Consider the following 23,503-nt stretch of genomic DNA (forward strand, 5'->3'; position numbering starts at 1 on the left):
CTGACTCTTCCTGCAGTAATTGGCTGTTGTTCCCTCGCTTGTAAATAAACCCTGTCCTTAGAGCATTTCTAGTCAAAAGATATAAGAAAGTATGAAACCAATAAAATTACATGGATGGATTTGGTGGGGGGGGGGGGCTTGAAGTGTTGTGTAGCTGCATTCATCTTTTGTTATTTTAGAATGAGACCAGGTGGGACATGTAAAATAGCTGCTTCTGTAGCTTTGGCTGAAGATGACATCCAGTTTAACTCTATCATGTGGGTAAAATTAAACATCATTACAGTTAAAAAGTAAATAAAAAGCAATTACACATCAAAAGCGAAATTGACTGAAGCCCTTCCTTGTGGTTTACTGAGTGTCAAAAACACAAGCTGATAGAGAGGCCTCAGCAAACAAGAAAAACATCACCACAAAACAACTCTTGCCCCGGGGCCTGCCGTCCCCACCCGCCCCATCTCCCCAACCTCTTACGGCTCCTTGTGTATTTATGTGCACGTGTGTGTGCGCGTGCGCCTGCATCTTCTCCCCCACCTACCACAGTTGCTGCTTCCATTAGCTTCCAGTGTGATAAAAGAGACGGCACCAGCTGACACCACAACAATGACTCGCCGTGGATAAAAGAATGACTTGTCCCCTGTAGTAGCTCATAGCAAACTGTGCATGTGGGCATGTGCGCGTGTGTGCATGTGTGTGTGTAAGAAAGAGAGCGAGAGAGCAAAGAGAGAAAAAGAGGCAGGTCAGGGATAGAAAGCTATCTGTTTGAGTGGACTAGGCTTTGAATAATGCCTCTAATCGCAGCTCATATAAGCTAGCCACTGATGGATGACTTAGTAGCCTCCTTTATTCCCAGTTGTGCAATTTAACATCATTACCTATCAAAACCAGTCACCACTGAGACAACCCAAACTGATGTCTTCTGTCCAAAAGAGAGGTGCATCATCATTTTTTGGCAGAGGAGGACAGGAAGAAGAAGCTCTTTATTAGTTAGGCGCAATCTAGCAGAACACAATTAGCTTTTGGTTAGGGCAGGCAATTTCTGCAGTTTCCCCAGTGACAGATGTAACTTTATAATGTTTTATTGCATTACCAATGCTTCCAGCAAAATGTTTAAAAAAAGAAAAAAGACAAAACAATGGGATTTTGGTGTTAGGGTGGGGTTATGACTATGGTCCAAAATCGAGACATTTTTGTTTTCCAACATAGCAATTGAACTATTTTTTGACTTTTATCCTCTTTTTTCCATCTTTTGCAAAGGAATCTCGGCCATATTGCCACTTCAGGTGACTTCATCATTGTGACATCTAGAAAAATGATCGCTCTGTCGAATCTATTTCACCAAAAATATATATATGATTAAAAATATGACTCAATAAGATTTTGATTAGGTCACAAATTTTCATTGTGGTGGCCACTTGTGCATAGATCTGTCTATAGAGCACTAACAGCTCATCTGTGTTCTTCCTGTTTCAGCATAACATCTATTTTAGCATTTCTTCCTCTGATGAATAAATTGGTGCTGACTCCCTAAACAGCCTCTTCTTAATTATTCTCCCTGCTAATCAGGCAATTTTCTCTTTTTGGTCTTAACAAGCAGATAAAGGAAACGCCGCCAAAGTCTAGTGAGGACGACACTGTACGGCCCTCTGTGACTCCGTATTTAAAGGGTTTTTGAAGAATACTGCACACATTATTTGAAGTAGACAGCATTTAAAGACATGATAGTATTTTTTTTTAAATTTCTTTTGTCATGTGGAGCACGGTGTCTCTGTGCTGATCGGCTCCATTTTGTGGACAGATCTGAGCAAGGGGACGTTGTTTGTTATTTAGCATTCCTTGGCACTCTCTGTCGTGAGCCTATTTTTAAAGTTAAAAAGTGCTTGCAGTGTGGCTGCAAGAGAGGACACTGAAGAAGAAAACTGGTGATCCATGATGCTTTTATGAAAGGATGACAGAACGCTACCGCTTATAAACTCACACAGACAGCAATGATTAATCCTCATAGCCCACTTTGAACAAGAAAAAACAATTCTGCGTTGAAGATGAAAAGGCTGATAATTATGTTTATACTTCCTCTGTTTTTAACCCCAGTGCCAAAGGATTTTCTTAATCACAGCGCCCATATGGATTTATTCTATTGTGGGGTCACTGAACCTGCATTTTTTTTTTCTGTGGATTTTGTGTGATCATTTGTGACAATTTTCCTTAGATGCATTTGGCTTGCCCCAGACTCCTGGCTGAGGTACACTCACACGAGAATTCACAGCAAATACATTAATGAATAACTAATCTTTGCAGATGCATGAATCTACATATCAATGTAATCAGAGGATGTTGTGTGCATGGCTATTTCCAGCAGAGGGGCTGAGAGGATGTCAAGCATGCAAAGCCTCTCTGCACGTATGCTAATCGGGCTCCATTTTCTCAATATGAATATGAACCTTGCTAAAATGAACTTGTTTAGCAATTTACTTTTAAGGATCCAACGTCTCATTTTGCCCATGCACGCAAGCTGCACTGCTGCTTGCATACTAAGCATGCATTCATGCACTGCACCTGGGAAAGATGTCAGTTTAATGGACACACTCTGAGACATCTGAAATGGTGGATTCCCAAAGATTTTGCTGTTTCATTATTTGTTCTCATGACACAGCAAATATTTCATAGCTCAAAGCTCAGAGGCAAACAGAGCATGCAGTTTTGGTACAGATGCTCTGGAGGCTAGGTCAAAATGGTTAACCTGTCTTACGTATCACTAGAGATTTTTAAGTGTGCTGTAAAATATCTGAAAGTTTGAATGAACAAATCCTATTTCTCTGGAACTCATGCAGACCCTTGAATTGCTTCTGTAGCAGCTCATAAACCTACAATATTACAATGCAAAGAAACGTCTTTGCCCAACATGGTGTCTAAGGTAAATATTTATACTGGTGAATTTCTCTTCTGTATATTTGTGCAACAAAAGCCATCACCTCTGATAATAATATAAAAAAAAAGTAGTTTCAAGTGTAACCCAAACAGTGGAAAGCACTTTGACTGAAGGAAGACTTCAAAAAAGCAGCTATGATTAATATGAATCTCTATAAGTGAGAGTGAATTTAGGGACACGTTCAGCTAATCAGGAGACTATCCCTGCTACCTTCAGTTTGCTCTAGTGCTTCTCGTCTTTTGTCACAGCTTATAACATCTCCCCAATGTGCCAGAGGCTTATGGGGGAGTCACTGTAGATTACTGCCTGGGTCAAAAACTGAATGCAAATCAGGACGAGGAATATGCAAAGTGAAACACTGAGGGAAAAAATCAGGGTGCAGAAAAATATCTACCAAACAGCAATCTTTTCTTTCGTTCCCATTCTAGAAATGTGAAGTACTCTAAATTCCAAATGCGTGTGTGTGTGTCTAAATATATACAGATGTATATATTTAAGTATTCTGAAAATGTTAGAAAATCTGAACGACTGTATTCTAATGTTAACTATTTTTAGAGAAGCCTAATTTACAAAACTGAATAGTTCATGCTAAACATTTCCCAGTTCACATGTTGCTGTGCGTGGATGTCACGCACAGCGGGTGCTGTGCACAATCTTGTGGTCTGATGTGAAGCCAGTAGGAGGAAATACTAGTTCTCCAGTGAAGCTCCTCTAATGGCTTTCTCCTGGATTCCCTACCCAAATGGGCCTGTGATCTACCCTGGGCCTCTTTATTCTGGAGTTTTTGCTGTGGGACTTTGATAATAGCTGACAAATGAAAAACTCTTCCAGCATCAAATGGAGTTATTTGTTTTTCTGCCCTTACACAAAAATGACAACAGAGGAAACATACCCTGTGTTCAACTGAATTTCATTACTGTGAAGCTAATCTCCAGGATCTTAACCCACACTGACTTGCAGCGCTGCACGTTCATGCATCCTTTTTTCTATCACAACTGCATTTTTTGCATAGTAATACATGAATATTATGTCTTTATTTATACAGTAATTTCTGCATAAAATAGAAAAGCATGTATATGCATGTGTGTGTTTCCGTCGGCATGTGTGTACGGGGTTGTTACTGTATGAGAATACGTACAAACGCTCCTGTTAAGTGTGAAGACAGGACCAGGCAGCTGCTTCAGGCACAGCTTTAGTAAAGACCTGCATTCTAAATAAGTTCTGTCAGATTACGCAGGCACACACTTTACACTTCACTCCTCAGGTTGTTGGCTGAGTCTACTCAGTTTATTACAGCTGGGACCTGAAAGTAAAGTGGAAAGTAACGAGCAGGTGATTAAGGAAAGCTCATAGCATGACCTTAAGCTATTGTTATTTCACTTCAAAACAAGGTAATGGATTATATGATTTACTTTTTCTATTCTTTTAAATGTGATTTGGATATATTACAGGCAAGAATCCCAGTCGGGATGTCTATGTTTTTGGTGAGAGCAAATGAATATTAATTTGATTATTTTTGGCACATTGTTATATGCAAATGTGGCCAACTGACCTCCACACGTGCTTTGCATGTATTATCCCTACAGTTGCATGACATTTTCACTCATGTAGTTATGCCCTTGACTGCACATTTTAACTGTGCAGAATAAGACACAGAAATTTCAGTCGCCACATATGAATAAATACCATCCTCGCTCAAATATGAGCCGAAAACTGCAGCGACACGTACAGTGCTGTGCTCTCAGGAGACATTTTGAGGGCCTGTTAGGATGCTGTTTACTCTTTCTGACATACAGAAAACACACAGGCAACTTTTATAGAAGCACTGTCATATGCAAACAAGTTCATTCATTCCCTGTCTCTCTCACTCGCTTCCTTAAACAACACACACGCAAACACACATACGCACACGATGATTAAGCGTGCTGAGGGTCTTCTGGGCATGCTTGGACTTGAGGCTGGAGTGAATCACAGCTATGATGTGGTGCATGCTTTCTATTCTGATCTGTCAGAGAGGTTTGGGAACTGTGCTCACAGATGAGTGAGTCGGACCAGGCTGGGCCACAGCGGCCTGCCCAGTCTGTCGTCCTCACCTCGGGCTCCTCGGCTCTGCACACTCCCTCCCTTTAGCTAAATAATGACAGGTAAGACACCCCAAAGAGCAGACGAATGGACGCGCAGCAGAGGTGAATGAGGTCAAGAAAAAGCCAAGCACTGGAGCAAACAGGGTACATTGGTGTTACCTCACAAGACACACATCAACAGCGGAACCAACCTCTATTCAACCAAAAGAAACATGTTGACATGTGGAGACAGAAAAAAAACAAGCATAATGTTCCTTTTTACTTTTTCAGATATAGTAATGCATTTGCCTAAAGCCAAAGTTCAGTCATAGTTTGGGTTTCTTGGATCAACATAAGTTTGGTCTTTTCCCTCAAAGTCAGTGTTGTTTATATTATATGTAGAAGATGGTAGCACTGTTTTTTATTTATTATGGTTTATCATCAGTTTTTATGGTCAAAACTACCTTTAAGCTCAACAGTGTTGAGAACAAATATTATTTCAACTGTTTTTTAGAATTAGTGCAAACCCAAAAGCTGCACAAGGTCTGTAAGTTTCTAAGATTTCTTAACTTAAAACTTAAGTGTAGCATAAGTCAAGCATAAGCTAGACTTTTTTTTCCCATTTGTAGATAGTATCATAGATGAATATAAGTTTCTTGAATACATTAATGCCTGAGATTTTAAGAATATTCAGCAAGAAGAAGGGAGAGTTCTGCAACAGATGGCATGGCCCCCACAGAGGCTTGATCTCAACATCATCAAAACAATACTGAGATTACAGGAAGACACAGAACAACTGAGACAGCATAAATCCACACACACACACAAAATCAGTGCTCAGTTCTTCAACATGCTAGTTTAACTAACTAAGGAATACTGAGGATTTGTGCTGTTGTAATAGCAAAGCAGCAGAATGTGCATTTGATTTATTTATTTATTTTATTACCATTAGTAGCTGAGTATAAATAAAAACTGCACCTCATTAAAAGCTTAACTTATATTGTGTCCTTTAGTGGTTCCTTGTCTAGTTTCTGATAATCAATCCAAGTGCTGGTTAGGGAGGGCGTGGTTGGAGATCTCTTAACTTTCTTATTACTTATCATTGAATATGTGGACAGGACTTAATGATCTCATGCTCACATGACAGGTTAGGTGGAGAAAAATGGTCACGCTGAAGAAATCCCTTACTGATGAATCACAGTCCTACACAGGCTTATCAGTTTGTTTGTTTTTCATAACAGTGACTGTAATTGGTTATTGAATGTGTAATTTACAGAACACTTTTCTTTTGGTTGTTGTCAAAGTTGACAGTAAAGAAAAAACAAAGTAAGCAATGATTTTTTTTCAGCGGTGGTAAATCTACCTGTTTGCGTCTGTTTGCTTGGCCCCTTACTTATGTAATAATCAGATAAAACAGTCGAAATCCTTTAGATATTTTTTTAGATTACAAAATGATACGTTATCTGTCTAAATATTTGGTACAAATGGCTCAAAATGTAACCTTTGACATACATTTCAGAAACAAAAATGTAAAAATTTAACAAAACACAATTTTTAAAAAATTCTATTTCGCTAGAATATTGGAGTTTTATGGAGATGGTTGTTGAGCACCATGAAAAAAAGTCATTTTTACCATAATTTTACTCCTAAAACATGCACACATATATCAAAACTTGTAGACAGCAGTAAAATGGGAGGCTTGGTGTCTGTAAACATTTGAGTATGTAAGTATAAATGTCTGATTTAAAAAATAAAATACATATTATAACGTTTCATATATTTTTACTGGTAAACAATGAAGGAGTGGAGCATGGCTTGAACTGTGTTTGTGGTTGACACAAAAGTCCAATAATAAAACACTACTTTGGTTCAGATCAGGAAGGCTGTTCCTCACTGTTGATGCCAACATGAGTATTGAAGTCTCCCAGCAAGACAATGGCTAGCTCTTGGGGAAGAAGCCTGAGCTAGTGCAAGGAAGCCACTTTCTCATCTACTTGGGAAAATCCCAACATGCAGGCAGTGAACTGGGGGGATACTAGTGTACACACCTCTGCCACCTCTCACCAAGGACAATCTATCCAGATGATATCTCTGAACCTCGTGCACTAGCTCAGGCTTCTTCCCCAAGAGCTAGTTTCAGCAGCCAGGGACTGGCCTACCAGGAAATTCACCCATGACTGCCACCTGAAAATACTGTTCACTGGTAAAAACTTATACATGTCACCTAGTCGATTACTAAAATTAAAACAATTATTCTTTCTATTACAAGTTAACTGAATTTTTATGTTTAAACATACAAATTACATATTTTGGATAATTTCTTTTTACCTTAAAGGAGGCATATTAAACCAAAACTTGTATAGTCTTGCCATAAGCTGTTTGATATATTAAGAAAATAAGGTATCATTGTGATATGACATCATGAACACATCACATTCACACAAAAAAACGTAAATAAAAATCATGGATGAAACTGTAATCAAAGTCTGTATTTGATTAAGGCTCCACATGAGAACTTGGAACTACCAAGTAGGTCTGACAATATGAGTCAAGGCAAAGCTGGAGTAAGTTCCTGTGGTCTGTCAAACACATCCTCTGGCTGGGCTTAATGTGGCGTGTGACACGTCACACCCTATCACTCTGCCTTACAGATGACCAGCCGCTTACGTATGCCGCGTGCACCACTGGATCCCAAACCAGACACTGTCAGGTGTGATAACAGTTTGAGCGGCAAACCCACTCTGAAGCCTTGCCCTCTCCCATTCCCCCGCAATTCATTTGATGCTGCAGCTGCACAACTTATGGTCTGCTATGCACTATTGCAAGCATGTGCTCTGTCCTAAAGATGCTTTTAATACTGGTTCACCTGCTCATTCCCCCCGGGCTGAGGGCCAGTGATAGCCCAGCCACTCTGTTCCCTTGGACCAGTGAACCACTCTCCATCACTGGGGGGTTAACAGAGATAAGGACTGCTGCTGATCCCAGCTGTCTGGAGGGGATCAAATACTTCTAAATCAGCTGACGCTCACTGTGAAGATAGACACTGAGAAAAAATGTTGTATACATGGCATGTATACCTTTATGTATCAAATGTAACTTATGTCATGGCACATATCAAGGCACACTGGCAAGTGTTTGCTCCTTTAGAGCATTTATTCTGAAAAATGAACAGCTTCAGCTCTTTTGGTGCATTATATTTTTTTACATTCACCCTTTAGTCTCAAAATAGAGGTAAATGTCCCTCCAGCACACACTCATTACTTCAATCCTCACAGTGTTGTGGACAGGCCCAGCCCCTCTGACAGCGTTTGATGCTCTCTTGCTCTTTGTCTCTCTGTGCTGCTGTTTCCTCCTCTTGATGGAGACTTTTATTTTAGCATGAAAAAGAGGTGGCATGGTCTGCTCTTTTATTTGACTGTTTCGTTGCTGGATTCGTGCATACATCTAGTCAGGTATTTAGTGGAATTAAAAGAGAATTTTGCAAAATGCTGATTGGAAAGCCTCTTACAAAAAAAAAGTTTTCATTATAATTATAACAGGTTTTTTCAGGATATATGAAAAAGATGAAGCTGAGTAGCCTGAGGATATTTAAATTCATTTTATTAAAGCATACTGACTGTTACTGTCTTGATTTTTTTTTTCTGACCTCCAAAAGTGAGGCTCAATTGGAGCATCGTCATGCCCTAACTTTTTTCTTTTTTTTAACAGTCAACCTCAGATCATTCCCCATTTTGCTGTTTGGTTTTCAACATGAAGGGGAATGCTGAAGCGGATAATGATACAATCTACTGTACAGTCTCTTGGTACTGAAGTCTGATAAAACAATGCGATGGTGGAAGAGAAGGAAAATCAGCAAGGAGCAATTTTTCTGTGCTGGATTGTTCTCTTTGATCTGGAGTGCAGTGAAAGGAGGGCATTATGTAACGTGTTCAGCACACACATGGCCCACTGTGTGACTGCCAAACACACAGGGGGGAGTGGTAGAGTTGGTGGTGGTGAGGTGCTGTGGCAAAGGGGGGCGGCAGACAGACAAGAGGAAAGAGATAGGGCCATGGAAGCCAGTAGTAGACGGCCGTGAGAAGAAAAACATTACTGCTCATATCGGTGTTGGGTCATTTTCCTTATTATGGGTGCTCAGTCGAGCAGCTGTAATGTGGGCCCTAACAAGCTGTATAATGAGAGATGAGAATGCCCCTCAGTGATGGTTCAAACATCTATCTTCTGTTCAGTGCCCAAAACCCAATGTTGCAATGCACATCCTTTCTGTCAGTCGTTAAGAGAGGAAATCTAAGTAATTATATGGTGTCGTTATAACATTTAGTAAGAATGGAGTCGCAAACTAAACAGAAATATTTGCGCATCATTTGATTGTCCTAATTGGAAGCAATTTATTATTTTAAAGGAACAACAAAACAACAGAACATTCATGCTATTGTGCAGCAGATGGCCCTTTAAATCAATCATTTACAAATCAATAATATATAAAAGAGAGGAATTTAAGCCAACTAAATCAGTGGGAGATCACTGGCTGTATCGAGCACCATACGGCGATATGGCCCGCCAAAGTGTTCAGCAAAGCAGGTCAATAATGAAGCTGATTGAGTGTAGAGGGATGTAAAGGAGAAATGTATGTATAGGATCCTGCCAAATCAGTGTAGCCTGCGTGCCACACAAGGAGGCCTTATGAAGAAGGATCTGTCTTAACTGATGGATGGAGGAAGAGCGGAAAAGGCAACGAGTGATTGGTAGAGTGTGTTTGTAATGGTGTGCAGCTGAAAACTGATGTTGAGATGGCCTGACAGGGTCTGTTTCTGTTCATTGCAAGACTGTTATCTAGAGTGACCGTGTTGTCTTCCCTTCCCTCCACAAAGGTTATGCCATTGCCAGCAGTCCACATGACACAATGAATGAGGCACAATTGCCTGAGCCAGAGACGTTCATCAGGTCACTCTTAAAGCACAAAAGACCCCTGCGCGTAATTAAAACACATTCAGGAGTCCTATAGGTGTAAGCCCGCATTGGATCTCAACTTTTCCTCTTTTGTTTATGACCTATGGTGAGGCTGTGGCTGCATTTTAGAAATGACATGCTTAGTAATCGGGTGTGTTGGGCTGTCAGCTCAGGGTGCATGATCTTGCCAGCATGACTCAAGTCTGCCCGTGAGCTGCTTCCTGTGCCTGTGCATCTACTCCAGTTGCTCGTATGATCTATTTTAGATTCTTTTGCCCAAGGATGTGTGTGCATCCTCACAGCAGAGAGCCACAGAAATAAGAAAAAGAGGAGGGGGAATAGATGATGTTCAAATAATCTACAGGCAATCATGCAAATTCCCGAGACACTGTGCACAGGGGGGTTGCTGTAGATAGGGATGCAGCCTTGGATTCTATTCAGGCACAACAAATTTGGAATTATGCAAACGAATGAATGAGATCTCTATCAGCCATTTGCGAAGGCCAGCATGTGCACAATATGTGAGCCAACATGTCTGACACTCCAAGGACCACTTTTTAAAAAATTGAGTCTATGGTGAAATCATGCATTTATTCAATTAGACCGATTATAAATCCGGAGCCTGTTTTCATTTGTTCATTCGTTTTTAGGTAAGCAAGAGAGCACAAAACGACGAGGACAGATTTCGACATATGTTTGTCTCGACTACGTCTGAAAGCAGCAGAGTCCGTTCTGTTACAGCTGTAGCAGGAGGCAGCGAATGAGAGTCCAGTCCTCCATCCCGAGCACAGATGTCATGCTCCTTGTGGCCTTCACACATTGAAGAGGCCAAGCTGAATTTGGCATGACCCTGATGTGTCATCTTGATTTAGACACTTGTTTCGTGTCGACTAACGATGCGGCCTGATATTTGCGTGCGTGCGTGTGTGCTTGTGTGAGTCGGTTTTGTGAGTATCTGTGATTGGTTTTGCGCAAGCAGGAAAATGTGGATCTCCTCCCCGTAATCCCACATGAGGAGGCTTCCTTGGAAGGCACGGTGCAGCAGCAGAAGCAGGGGCATTGTGGTTGGTGAATGGCTGGCTAATCTTGTGGAGGCAGTGGTCTGTTGGAGGGGCTTTTGAGCAGATTTGAGCCTGAGGGGTGAAAGCAACACCAAACCACAAAAAAAGGGGGGGAGGGGGAAATCAAATTTGCTATAGTAAAGTGGAGGTAAGCTAATTTACATTTTCATTCTGCCTTTGAGAATTCTATTTATAGCTCACCTTTTTAAAAAATCATTAATCCACCAGAATTTCTCCAATTCAAAAATGAATGTAAAATAAAATGTCATAAAAGACCCTTGAAAGCAGAAGTCTAGGATATGGGGCCATGTTGAGTAATCTACATACTGAGAGCAACGCATTCTGCTCCCAGCATTAAAGCAATGTATTGTTACTTATAGAACCTTTTTATGTGCAAAGTGCATTTGCATATTACCAATAGACACACTAAAAGAAATGCTGCATCCACATCAACCTTCCCAGGATGATGACGCTCTTTGTTTGATCTTCAGCAACTGTAGAATTTGTGCGTGCTGTAGCGCAGTTTAACAACGCCATCTGCTGTTTGAAAAGAAGACATCACAAAATCCCAGATACGATTACAATTGTTTTCCATCATTATTAGTTCAAGGGATAACATTTTTTCTGGGTTGATGCTTAATTGTCCATCAGACAATCCCCACCACTGAGTCACCAGCAATAATTTTCCCTTTTTCTTGCCTTAAAAGTAACGGATTGTTCCAGCTGCAATTATCCAGCCTTTTGTTACCATGACACCAAATCAAACAAACACCATCTATGGCCAGCTGAGCGCAAAGAGGCTTCAACCACAATGTCAAGGGGAAGAAGTCAGCTGCTTGTGGAGAACAAGCCAACTTGGCCGTATAATTTATTGCATGCGCACACAGCCAGTAAGTAGAAATAGAAAGACATTAAATATACAGCTGTTGTGAGACCACTTTGTCAACAGGCTTTTTATGCTCTACTGGAAAACTAAATCTATAGAGAACATTTTAGCAACCGCAAATGGGACAGGGACCGAAGCACAAAGACAGAGAAGAAAAAGTCTCACGGTGTCAGCAAATATTCAGGTATGTAACTAAAAAGCAACATTTCTGAGTAATTCTTTAGGTTTTGTCAACTTTATTTGTAATATTTGCTTAGAAAAAGTATGGGTACCTCTGGGGAAAAAGTTAATGTTTCAGATATAGAAGATAATTGTGTTTTGTACTAAGGAAATTTTACCTACTCTACATTTGACATTGTGTAAATACCTGCAGCCAACTCAAAGTCTTTCTGTTCTTTATTTAAGACATTTCATACATTAGTTCTAAGATGTCTCATACCCTTGTGTGGGAACAGCATGTTTAAGTTCTATTTAAAGACTTTCAAGTCTGGGAACTGTGAGAGTCGTTTCAAAACTTCAATTTTTCACTTTCATGACTGAGCGCATTAAATTTCCAATCAGAGTTTGTTAATATTTGGTGGAACCCTTCCCGACTTCTAGTAAAACCTCTTTTTTAAATTCTACCCATCTAATGTTTTTTTTTTTTTCGGGGGGGGGGGGTTGCTAGTTGCAACCCACAGGTTAATATTTCAACTCTCATGTGTAATCAAACTTTTTTATATTTTCCAAAAATACTTTTGTTAATTGTGGACAAGTGGCACAGTTTGGAGCCTATTTGCACAAATGCACAAAACAACTCTTATCAACCCATTTGTTGACCCCTCTTTATCAAAATTTCCACAGTGGACTTTTTAAGGGTTTGCTGGGTTTGCTTATGATACAGTGGAGGAGTGCATTTGTGTAATTTGTGTGAATTTTCACTCTGTTTGTATGCCCGACATATACACAATTTTATCTCATACATTTCCTAGTTTCCCAAAATTTGTATTGACCTCCAAAGTTCCCCTTAACTGCCACTTCTTGCAAGCCCCAAAGTTGTTGTGTGAAGTGTCAGATTCCATCAAGCTCCAACACCGCCAAAGGTGGATAGTTTCTACTCGCACTTCTTGACCTGTCAACATCTGAGGAAATCAACTATGCTACAGTAACTATTTAAACGTTTATTACATTTTTTTAAGTAAAATAATGCAGTAACAATTAAATAAAGGCTTGTTTTAATGTGTCTTGAATATTCAAAGCAGAGTTTGTTTTCATTCAAGCCCAGAGGTGTGCTTACTATGCTGCTAATCTGCATACCCAGTGTGATCCAAGTTTTCTAAAGCCATCTTTTACAGAAAATAAAATATTTTTGCAATGTTAGTGGCTTTTCAGAAGAGTTTTCAAAAGGCAAAAATCACAGGGTTAACAAAGTAGTAACAGAAAAGCAGGTGATGAAACACCATTACACACTGCCATTCCCCAGCCCTGATTCCACTTTGTTTAAGTGGTCTCACTAATACATTGATAAACCACTTCATTTCAACCAGCAGCAGTAAGTGAAAACAGAACATGAGCAATGATTCCTGATAAGATGGTTCATAAAAGGCAGCTTTAATTACTGAGACCGTGTGATTGCACCATTCCAATTTCATAAATAATCTTCAGATTTGCTACGTAGCTTTTTGCATCTCCAGATAACCCTCAAATAGCTTGTATGTGAATAAGCATGCCATATACAGTGTCAACAGCTACACTTTTGTGTTAATCAGAATAATGTAAAACAATGAAACATTTTTGTACAACAAATTCAAAGTATTCAAACCCCCTTCATTCCTTGCACATTTTTATTGCATGTTTTCAAATGGATTAAACTTGTTTCTTCTCCATCACATGACAATAATTAACCCATAATGAGAAAGTGAAGACATGTTTTAAAACTGTTTCTGCAAATTTATTCAAGTGTCTTTTAAAACACAAGCTCCCCATTTTCAAAAATATTAAAAAAATAAATTCAGCACTTTGTCAAGGTGCCTTTTGCAGCACTTGTAGCAAGCACACTGTGCATGTCTCATTAGGCTCCACCTTTATTCTTCCAGGCAGACAGCAGACTCCCAACACATTGCTGACACGTCAAGGACAGTCTGAAAAAAGGATTTACCTAAACACTGGCTCGAGAGCTACGAAGGCTGAATATTTTTTTGACAGGTGTTTTTATTTAAATAAAACTTAAACTCACTTCACATTATGAATAAAGTGTAGATTCAAATGTTACAGACTTTAGAGTGAAACAGCCTAAATACTGTAAATCCCCCATATACACTACTCTGAATCAAGGCAGCACTGTATGGGAAGATTGTGAGGTTTTATTTATTTCAGCTCATACAAACATCATACCCATTGTTTTCTGGCAAAAAAAAACTATTTTAACTACAGATTTGTGTAGACAATAAATTAATCTCAAACTGTAACCATTCACTGTATTTGCCACTACTCTCTTAATTTCAGTTACAAGTGATTATAAAGGACAAAAAGACATATGCAAAGGCAGGCATTATATGTTTATTTTGAAGAAATGTAAGTAAAAAAACAAACAAACAAACAAAAAAAAAAAAGTGGCGTTTTCTTCCAGAGAAATAAGGACAAAAATGCACAACTGTTTTTTGTATTTGGATGACACCTTAAACAGTCTGAGATACAGGTAGTGTAAATACAGAAATTAAATAACAATTGACTAAAACCCCAAACATATTATTGAAAACCCTACTTGTGTCAAACAAGCAGATCCTGTGACAAACCCTAATTTCTACTATGGTACGAACAAATCCTACACAAACTAATAGTGTTACAGAAGTACTTTTGACACAAAGAAAGTCTTGGATCAAGAGGCTGTTGTGTTCCTGCACATAATAATCATCTGACAACTGTGGGAAAATAATCAACCTGTAGAAAGTTAGAATCCATGATTACAAGATATTGAGCATCCATGCTACAGAGAAGTACACTACCGAAAGAAAAAAATAATAATAAAAATCAATCATTCCGCACGGCGCAATGATAGTCTTGTGAGTAAATTAAAGTATAAAGTCAGGATAGTGTATGCAATGACTTAAAAATTGCAGAATATTAATAACAAATGTATAGATTTTCACAGGCAGTTAAATGACCAAAATTAGACTTTACAATACCCCCATCTCAGTCAGTGTGGACAAATAGTTTACGCTAACAAAAGAGAATTTGACAAGAGGAAAAATTTAACTTAACCGAAACGTCACTGCAGAAAAAGACAAAACTTTTCTCATTTTTTCCTCAATCAAAACTTTTGCAGCACACACCATGACATCACCTTGATTCAAAACAGACAAAATACTTATAACAGTAAAAGCTAAACACAACTGAAGTGACAGCTTGGCATCAGGCAGCAGTGATGGAATGTTGATGCCTACTTATAAAAGGACACCCATATTGCATGTGCATGAAAATCTAAAGCAATGGAGAAATCCTTTGTTGTTCTTACTGTTGGGGAAAAAAAAAAAAAAAAAAAAAAAAAAAAAAGCCCCCACCTGATCGAATTAGCTGATTTTTTTTATTAATGTGTTTGATGAAGCCATAAAAGTAGTTACCTTCAAAGTTTGAGCAAATTCACTGTTCAGTTCAATACTTGGTTCAATATTTTTTCCATACAAAAAAAATGTTCATGCTTTTTTAATTTGTCATTTATTAAAATTATAAATATATATTTTAACTCAAAAGTACAGTTTTTAAATTTAATGTTGCTGAAACAACAAAGGGATAAAATAATAAATTGATCTGATCGAGAAATCACTCATCTTTGGAAAAGAGACTTTATTACAGAGAAATGGCTCTTTCCAAAATAAAAGCTATACTATACGCTTCTTCTGGGGTATACTCTCAGCAGCATATTAAACATATTAGGTCCCCATAAGGAGAATCATGTGCTAACGGCTGTCTAAATGACGCGGGTAAAGTTTGTAGCATGCGTGCTTGTTGTTTTTGTCTGCTTCCACTTGTCTTTGCACTAGGATGATGTCGGAGTAAATGTGCAGTCATATTCGTTGTGTTCCCACTAGTGCTGTCAGCGTTAATCTGAAATGACGTTAACACCACAACACGGCAAATCTCTGTTAACGAGCTACCGCGGATCGCCCCGTGCGTGGGGCTGGACGGCCAACACGTTAACGAGCAAACTGCGCTAACGCAGTAGTTCCCACCCATGTAATTGAGCATTGCGTGGCACATCTGACATACTGTTTTACTTTTGTCCATGATGCGCTTACCTTCAGGGTCATACTTCACATGAAAACCAAAATAGTTCCAAACGCCAGATCTGAATGAGGGTGGGGGAGGTTAAATTTGCCATGTTGCAAGGAGCTTAGCATCGGTCTTGCTACCTTGCGCTGCGCTCAGTGGATCTGCGCTCGACAGTGCAGCCTGAGCGGAGTAGTCGAACGCAGATCCACTGAGCTCTCAACACAGACAGCATCCTCAGAAGAAAAGTTGATAAAATAAATTAAAAATTTTGTATTGTTTGATACATATGCATACCGAACCGAAAGCACTGTATCGAACGGTTCAACCATAAGTTACATTTTAAGGTGACCCAAACAATGACGACTACAAAATTAAGGGAAAAAAATATCACAGCTAGAAGATCAGCCTAGTATCAAATGTACGAAATAACCAATTACTCTAGATTTTTTTAAAGCTTGTTTCAGTTACTCTATATCACAAATTAAAAAGTGCAAAAAATTTGAATGCACCATTTAGTTTCCTGTAACTTTCTATGGCTTTATTAAGCATACTGTAGTTACTGTAGAAAAAAATAAATGTGCTTACTGTGAGGAGGTGAGGGGTGGGAGGCACTAATGAACTTTACATGGAATGAACCATTTAAAAAAAAAAAAAAAAAAAAAAAAAAGGGAACAACAAAAAGAAACACATTAAAGTCAAAGATCTGTTGTCACTGCATTTTGCCAAAAGTCAACATGAAACTATCAACATGTGAAGAATAAATAAAGTCACTGCTAATAAAAAGCTACAGAAAGTCAGATTTAGCTGTATTCAGTCTTGTGTAAAGCCGCAGTGTTCAGCTCCACAGAATTAACAAACAAAAAAAATAAAATATAAAAAAAAAAGCAATGCAGCCTATTTAACTGTATTCATACAACCTTGCCAGAGGCTGTGACTTGTAGATGGATGCTAGGATATACATCTACATATACTAATGAAAACCGGATACAAAAAAATATATTGAGTACAACTGTACCAGCAGTGAGTATTTCTAAAATGTTACAGATAAAAAATAAATTCTGAGTAAATATATAGTATAGAATAAGGATTGTAATAGAACCCAGCTATTTAAAACATGCTGTCTAGTTAGATATCTACTGTGATATTAGTTTATTAAGTAATCGCCCACAGTGAGTGTATAGACAGGAAACTATAATTATTCAACAGTGGATACGTCCAGTTCACCATCATAAAGAAGACTGATTAGGCTAGTGTCTTCACAAAGCGGGGGACCAGAGCCTTAATTGCATTATCACAATCACAAATGTATTCGTGAACACATCAGTTCCAACTGAAACAGGTAACCTGCTACCTTAAACGGTCAGAAATGTAATAGTGCAAATGAGACCTGGTTGTCCTTTTCAAGTAATATAAATTCAAAAGCAGTGTGATTTAGATGAAAATAAAGAGTAAATCCATGGCTTATATGTTGATTGGAAAGGCAGGAAACTCTTTGGCTATCAAGGCAGGTGAAAGGCAGGTAAAACAGAGCATGAACTCTGAACAACTGACCACTGTGAATCTCATTTTCATTTCAAAATAAAATCTGTGATTGTTTCCACAACTAACACTGTCAACCCAACTATTCAATATTAAGATTCTCTTCTATTATAAGAGAGATTTAATGATTTCAGATTACAAATCTGAGCTAACAGAAGGTTGACCCTTGAGGTCCACAAGCGAACAGCCGGTGTGAGCACCATATGTCTTACTCTGTTCTTGGTTAAGGGAAGTTGATTCTTGGCAAGAAATGAGAGCGAGCGATCTCTACTCTCATTTGCACATACTTAAGTGATTATAATGTTTACTCCCCTCTGATTCACGGATCAGCGTCTGGAGTTTGATGGCCCCCACCCCTGGCCTTGATTTGGAGCCAGGCATCTCCCAGTGCCTTGGCAAAATGGTCATCCACTGAACCCGTTATGGACACCGAGTTAGACACAGACTCTGCTTCTTTGTAGTTCTCTCCAAGACTTCGACGAAAGTGCTCCTCAATCACAGGATCGCATACTAAATTGGATGGAATAACATCACGTGGAGGAAGAAGACCAAAAAGAAATTGTTATTTCCATGCATCTAAACTGAAAACTGAATAAATACCTTTTGATTTCTCAGTTCAATAAAAAATTTAAAAATTTAAAAAATTTAAAAAAAAAATCAGCTTTGGAGATGCTCTCTTATCAAAGTCTAGGAAAAACACAGCTGGGTATTTTGAAAAATAGCTTTGATTGCAAATTTGATGCAAAGTGCAGAACATATAATAGCTTGAGTGCATGAAAGTTAGTTTTTAGATTTATTTTTTTTTAACCATTTCATTTTGTTACACTATTTGGTACATTTACAATAGATCAAATACAGATTCAGATACAATTTGTTTGATTCACTACAGTTTTTCCTAGGTATGTGTCATTTTCAGAGGTTGCCTTTATGATTCAGTTTAGACTTAAACTAAATCAGAAATCTTAAAACAATCTAGTGCAATATACTGGTGTAATTCATTTTAGGATAAGCTTTTGTTGTGTGCAACCATTGCAATAAACTAGTTTGCATAACAGTGAGTCAAAAACTCAAACTACATCTGATTAGGGCTGCATGATAACTCAAGAATTTTCAAACTGGCCAATGTACAACCACATATTACTTTTATGTTTGGAAAGAGACTGAGAACACATACACAAAGGACAGAGGCAGTGGCAGCAATTGCTCTTAATTATTGACAAAGTTGGATTTTAACGTTGATAAATTGGTTAAATTAGCAAAATAAAAATATGTAACTTGGATATATTTTTGTGCAACCACCCAGCACTGTTGACTTTAAAACTCCACAGGTCTTTTAGATCTTTTTTTTTTGTCATACTTTAGCAAATCAGTACATGGAAAGACAAATATATTAGTTTGTTAGTGCAAGTATCTTAAAAGACTTACCATTAGCCATTCTCGGATCAGTAGGTGGGCTAGTAGTGCAACCATTCATGTGGCAGTGAGAGAGGTTGCAGTTGCGGTTGCTCGCAGGGGCACAGGTAATAACCGAGGGACGATTCTGTATAAGAAAAGGAGGAAGAAGAAAAAAAAAAAAAAAAAGATTCATTACTGACCCACATTACTGGTTAAATGTTTTTATTTTTTTTAATCCATCTGTGATCAACCATAAAGTATTTACACAGTACTTCCAACCATCTTGCAAAGGCAGATAGATATATATATATATATATATATATATATATATATATATACACATACACACACATATACACACACACACACACAGGGGTGCACATAAGTGGTCCGCAGGTGCGCAATCGCTGTCAAAATAAAAGACGCGCACCAGATAAGAAGTTGCAACGCACGTTTGCGTACATAAGATTTTCTGGAGGAGGATAGACCTTTGTTTAGAACTCTTAAAGATGTCGAAGAAGCAAGCTCCTTTAAGCAATTACTTTGGTGTTCCTCCACCTCCAAAGAAATGTCAGAAGGAGTCCGAAAAGAAGTGTGGATTCTCCGAAAAGTGGTTGCAGGCGGTGAGCTGGCTTCAAACAAATGATGAACGCACAGAGATGTGGTGCAGAATATGCTGTGAAAATCCCACTCTAGCGGACAAAAACAGTGCCTTTAATATGTACACAAACGCGCGTTGCAACTTCTTATCTGGTGCACGTCTTTTATTTTGACAGCGAATGCGCAGCTGCGGACCACTTATGTGCACCCCAAATCTGCAAGACAACTCTAGTAACAGGACAACAGGAAACATGGCCAACACACTGTGAACACAGTCTTTATTCTGTCATCTGTGTTAATCGTGGCATTAAATCTCTGCTGGCCATCACATGTAGCAACCTTTACCTTTATACATATCTGTTATTTTGATCTCCTTACACTGACTTAAATACATAAGCCAAAATATATAAAGATATTAAAAATAAACTGATATGTTGTCTTTACAGGCAGATAAGAAACATTTTCTTTGTTCATCCTCTTAGTGAAATTCATATTTTTATTTGTTCTCACATTAGCTCGTAGTTGTGTTTTTCTTTACTGTTGACTGTAATAAACCATAGAGGTTTAAATAGGTCAGTATTTAAACAGTTTCTCAAAACTGATTTTGCCAGCCTTACAATACACCCTTACAATTGTTGTTTTGCACACAGTAAATGCATTTCAGTACATGTTTTATCCATCCACTGGTCATATCTCACTGAACAACAAGAAAGGTGAAAAAAATTAAATGTGTGCAACCTTTTTAAAAAACAACAACAACAACAACAACAAAAAAACCATCACAATGCTCTCTTTATGTGCTACAAGTTGACGTACCTGCTGTCGCTCTACAGTTCCACTTATGACAGACCTCTCTGTTCCCCTAACTCCAATGTCATGGCTGCTTTTGGTCAGAGGTATCGGCTGGTCTACAGCATAGCCAGCAATGGAGGCATACAGATGGTTCCCATGGAGACCATTAGAGGAGGAAATAACGTGCTCCACAGGACTGTGGCTGAGGCTCCAGTGCTCACTACGGTTGTCTCCAGCAGAGGGACGCCCCCTTGATAAAGACAGTTAAAATAAAATGTACTAGCAGCTTCGTGGACAACTTTTGTTTTAATTGTTGTGCAGAGGGGATGTTTTTTTTAAGCAGACACAGATGAAGTACAGGAAGGGGTTTTCATTTGTAATGTGCAGCTTTATAATTATTATTATTGTAGACTTTTCTTAAGATTATATACAGCTTCATTTTAAGATTTGTTTATATCAGTGAACTACTTTGTGTCAAGTCTTGATGCATGCTCAATCAACCAGGTAAGGAAGTATGTCCAGACCAACAGAATCAACTTTTTGGGGTTCTCTGTGTCACACTTTACCATCAAACTTTAAGAGGCTGATCATTAAAGTCATGGTCAGATTTATTTTTTTCCTTTCAGCCTGTATTGTGAATAACATCAGACTGAATGTTTTTACCCATATTGGATAAAATAAATACATTTCACAGCCAGAACACACTGAAACACTGAGTGCTGTATTTATTAAATTAAATAAATAAATAAATAAATAATACCATATGCTGGCTTCGAGACTTAAATGAAACCAAACGAAAAAAGGAGATGAATACAAGGTTGTTAGGGCTTCTTAATAATTTTATATTTTTGTATGACAATCAGAAAAGTATCACGGGGACCCTGTTTGTAATGCATGACTCTTGTCACATGATGTATTACATTTACAACTCATATATTGCACTGCATACAATTTATTCAATCCAACAAATATAAAAAGCCAATACAGCAATAATTTCAAGACCCACACAAAATCATAATAATTTTTTAAAGGCACTTACAGCTGGGTGGCAAACAATCTGCTCATTTTGGTCATGTGGTCTTCATCACAGTGGAATCGGTCTTCCATTTGTTCTTCGCCATATTTTCGTTTGCTTGGGCAGTGAGGAGGAGGCCCACTTATATTGGACATAGTGGCAGAAAGGGAGGGCATCTTGGACTCATCTGTGGGAAAGAGTTCAGTAGTAGAAATAACTTAATTAAATTAATTTAGACTAAAAGGAAGTTTCCAGAATAAAATACACAATAAACACAGTAAACTATAAGGACTCTGTGTATTCCATCAATTCATTTTAAACTGACTTTTTGAGACTGCACTGGTAGGTGATCAAGAGTTTCATAAATATACCAAGTAATACAATTTGGCCAGATTTTAATAAACCATGAGCTACAAAAAGCAAAGTAGAAACCAGTTTGACTAAGTACATCTTGCATAATGTTAAAACAATGTAAATAACGTATAATAAAGTTGACAATATTACATAATCTGGGGCTATTGCACAAAGGAGAACACTTGATACATATAGTTATAATGGAGAAGTACTTTGGGTTTTGGTGAATTAAAAAAAATAATACCAGATTTATTGGGGGACCGGAGATCATAAATTAAGTAAATGGCAACTAAATTATAATTTACATTTATTTTTTTGAATTCCTATTATAAAACGACTCTGACTTTGTTTCATGTATGGAGGTGCAATTTGTTTGGGAAGTAAACTTTGATCAAAAAAGCCAATAGAGCAATACACAAGCAGTTAAAAATCACCCACTCATCTAAGCCCAAAGGAAACTGTGTGTAGAAACATGATAAAGCACATTTTTGAGCAAAATTTCCTGATTTCTTTAGATGTTTGACTAAGCAGTGGAACAAATGAGTGTTACACAACCTGAAGCTTAATCACTGCTACATCATATGAAGCAGCATTGTAGTGTATGCTGTTATAGCTTGGGAATGTCTACAAATTTCAAATGAATGTTATTATTATTCAATGCCAACTTGTTAAATACAGGCTATAAAAATCGTATTTTAAAGTTGCGATGTTATTAAACAAAACAGTCGTTGTTCTCCGCACCAACAAGTTGTTAAACATGTCGTCAGTCTCGACGCTAGAGTCAGGATAGTCAAAAGGGTAACGCAAATCACAACACAGGGGTATCTGGCGCTGAATTTAGGGAAACCACAACGTGTTGCGTTTTATAAATGAACTCAGGAACTATAGGACCAAAAGAAAGAAAAAAGACAAACTTACCTTCGTAGTGCAGTCTCCCAATGTTATTGTTCATCTTGTCCAGGAACTGAGAGTTTATCATGTCCATTCTAGCATTTACACGAACAGGCTACTTGCTAACATTAACGTTAGCAAGCTATCCTAAAAGAGATAGAAATGTTGTCATGTTTTTAAAAATGGCATACGTTTACACGCCAGTTAATGGTAATCCCAAAAGACATTAGTCTTTATTTTGTTCCACGACAGGCACTTCATGACACTGAAGACTACAGGCTTTAGTGCGGCTAGCTAAACACGTAGCATACGCTGAGCTAGTTGCTACTAGCCGTTCATCAGTGCGAGCTTTAAATTAAACTACGACGTTTATAAACGCTTATATTGAAGAGGTTGTTGTTATTAAAATACAATGTTATACATGTATTGTGACCAGCGGTCTGCTTAGTTGCTGAAGCCAAAATACAAGACAGCGAACTTTGTCTACTTTACTCACGACACAAACTTACGTTAGCCAAGTCGCTAACTTTTCAATGCGCTAGGTCAATGGTTTTCGTTTTAACTAGCAAAAACCTAAAAACTACAAGTCAGTATCTACTTAGTTCCAGGTTAGGTTCAATAGTCTACATCCAACAAACTGAATTCCAAAAAATGGGTATTCCTATTCTTCCATGATACTTACTTCTTCGACAAAAATTAGCTTTACGGCAACACCATAGTTAGCGGAGTCTGCCTACGTACTCTGCCTTCTTCACGCACTTTCACACAGCAGCAGTCCTCAGA

General features: G+C 38.2%; 1 protein-coding gene across 2 annotated transcripts; it reads right to left on the bottom strand.

Annotated features, from left to right (window-relative positions):
- Positions 1 to 14,404: 14,404 nt before the first annotated feature.
- LOC146684729 (transcription cofactor vestigial-like protein 4) lies at positions 14,405 to 23,481 on the bottom strand. 2 transcript variants are annotated; one of them, XM_085442904.1, is made up of 6 exons: positions 23,403 to 23,481; positions 22,748 to 22,867; positions 21,500 to 21,662; positions 20,485 to 20,710; positions 19,099 to 19,213; positions 14,405 to 18,183 (listed from the first exon to the last, which is right to left on the bottom strand). In XM_085442904.1, exons 2-6 carry the CDS (start codon positions 22,812 to 22,814, stop codon positions 17,993 to 17,995), a joined length of 762 nt encoding a protein of 253 aa, XP_085299030.1. In that variant the 5' UTR covers positions 22,815 to 22,867; positions 23,403 to 23,481; the 3' UTR covers positions 14,405 to 17,992. The 2 variants fall into 2 exon arrangements, with proteins under 2 accessions (XP_085299030.1, XP_085299031.1); XM_085442905.1 differs by lacking the exon at positions 23,403 to 23,481 and adding an exon at positions 23,230 to 23,362.
- Between the last annotated feature and the right edge of the window lie 22 nt (positions 23,482 to 23,503).

This window comes from Copadichromis virginalis, linkage group LG20 (assembly GCF_057382275.1).
Source record: "Copadichromis virginalis isolate Kocher_CV1m ecotype Utaka linkage group LG20, C_Virginalis_male_GT1.1, whole genome shotgun sequence".
Taxonomy (NCBI): domain Eukaryota; kingdom Metazoa; phylum Chordata; class Actinopteri; order Cichliformes; family Cichlidae; genus Copadichromis; species Copadichromis virginalis.

What these genes read in the sequence shown, in the direction of transcription:
- LOC146684729 (XM_085442904.1), bottom strand. Translation starts at nt 22,814, where the DNA reads ATGGACATGATAAACTCTCAGTTCCTGGACAAGATGAACAATAACATT. An exon ending in GAACTGTAGAGCGACAGCAG is followed by an intron (nt 19,214 to 20,484) that starts GTACGTCAACTT and finishes TTTCTTATACAG; the next exon opens with AATCGTCCCTCGGTTATTAC. An exon ending in TGATCCGAGAATGGCTAATG is followed by an intron (nt 18,184 to 19,098) that starts GTAAGTCTTTTA and finishes CATCCAATTTAG; the next exon opens with TATGCGATCCTGTGATTGAG.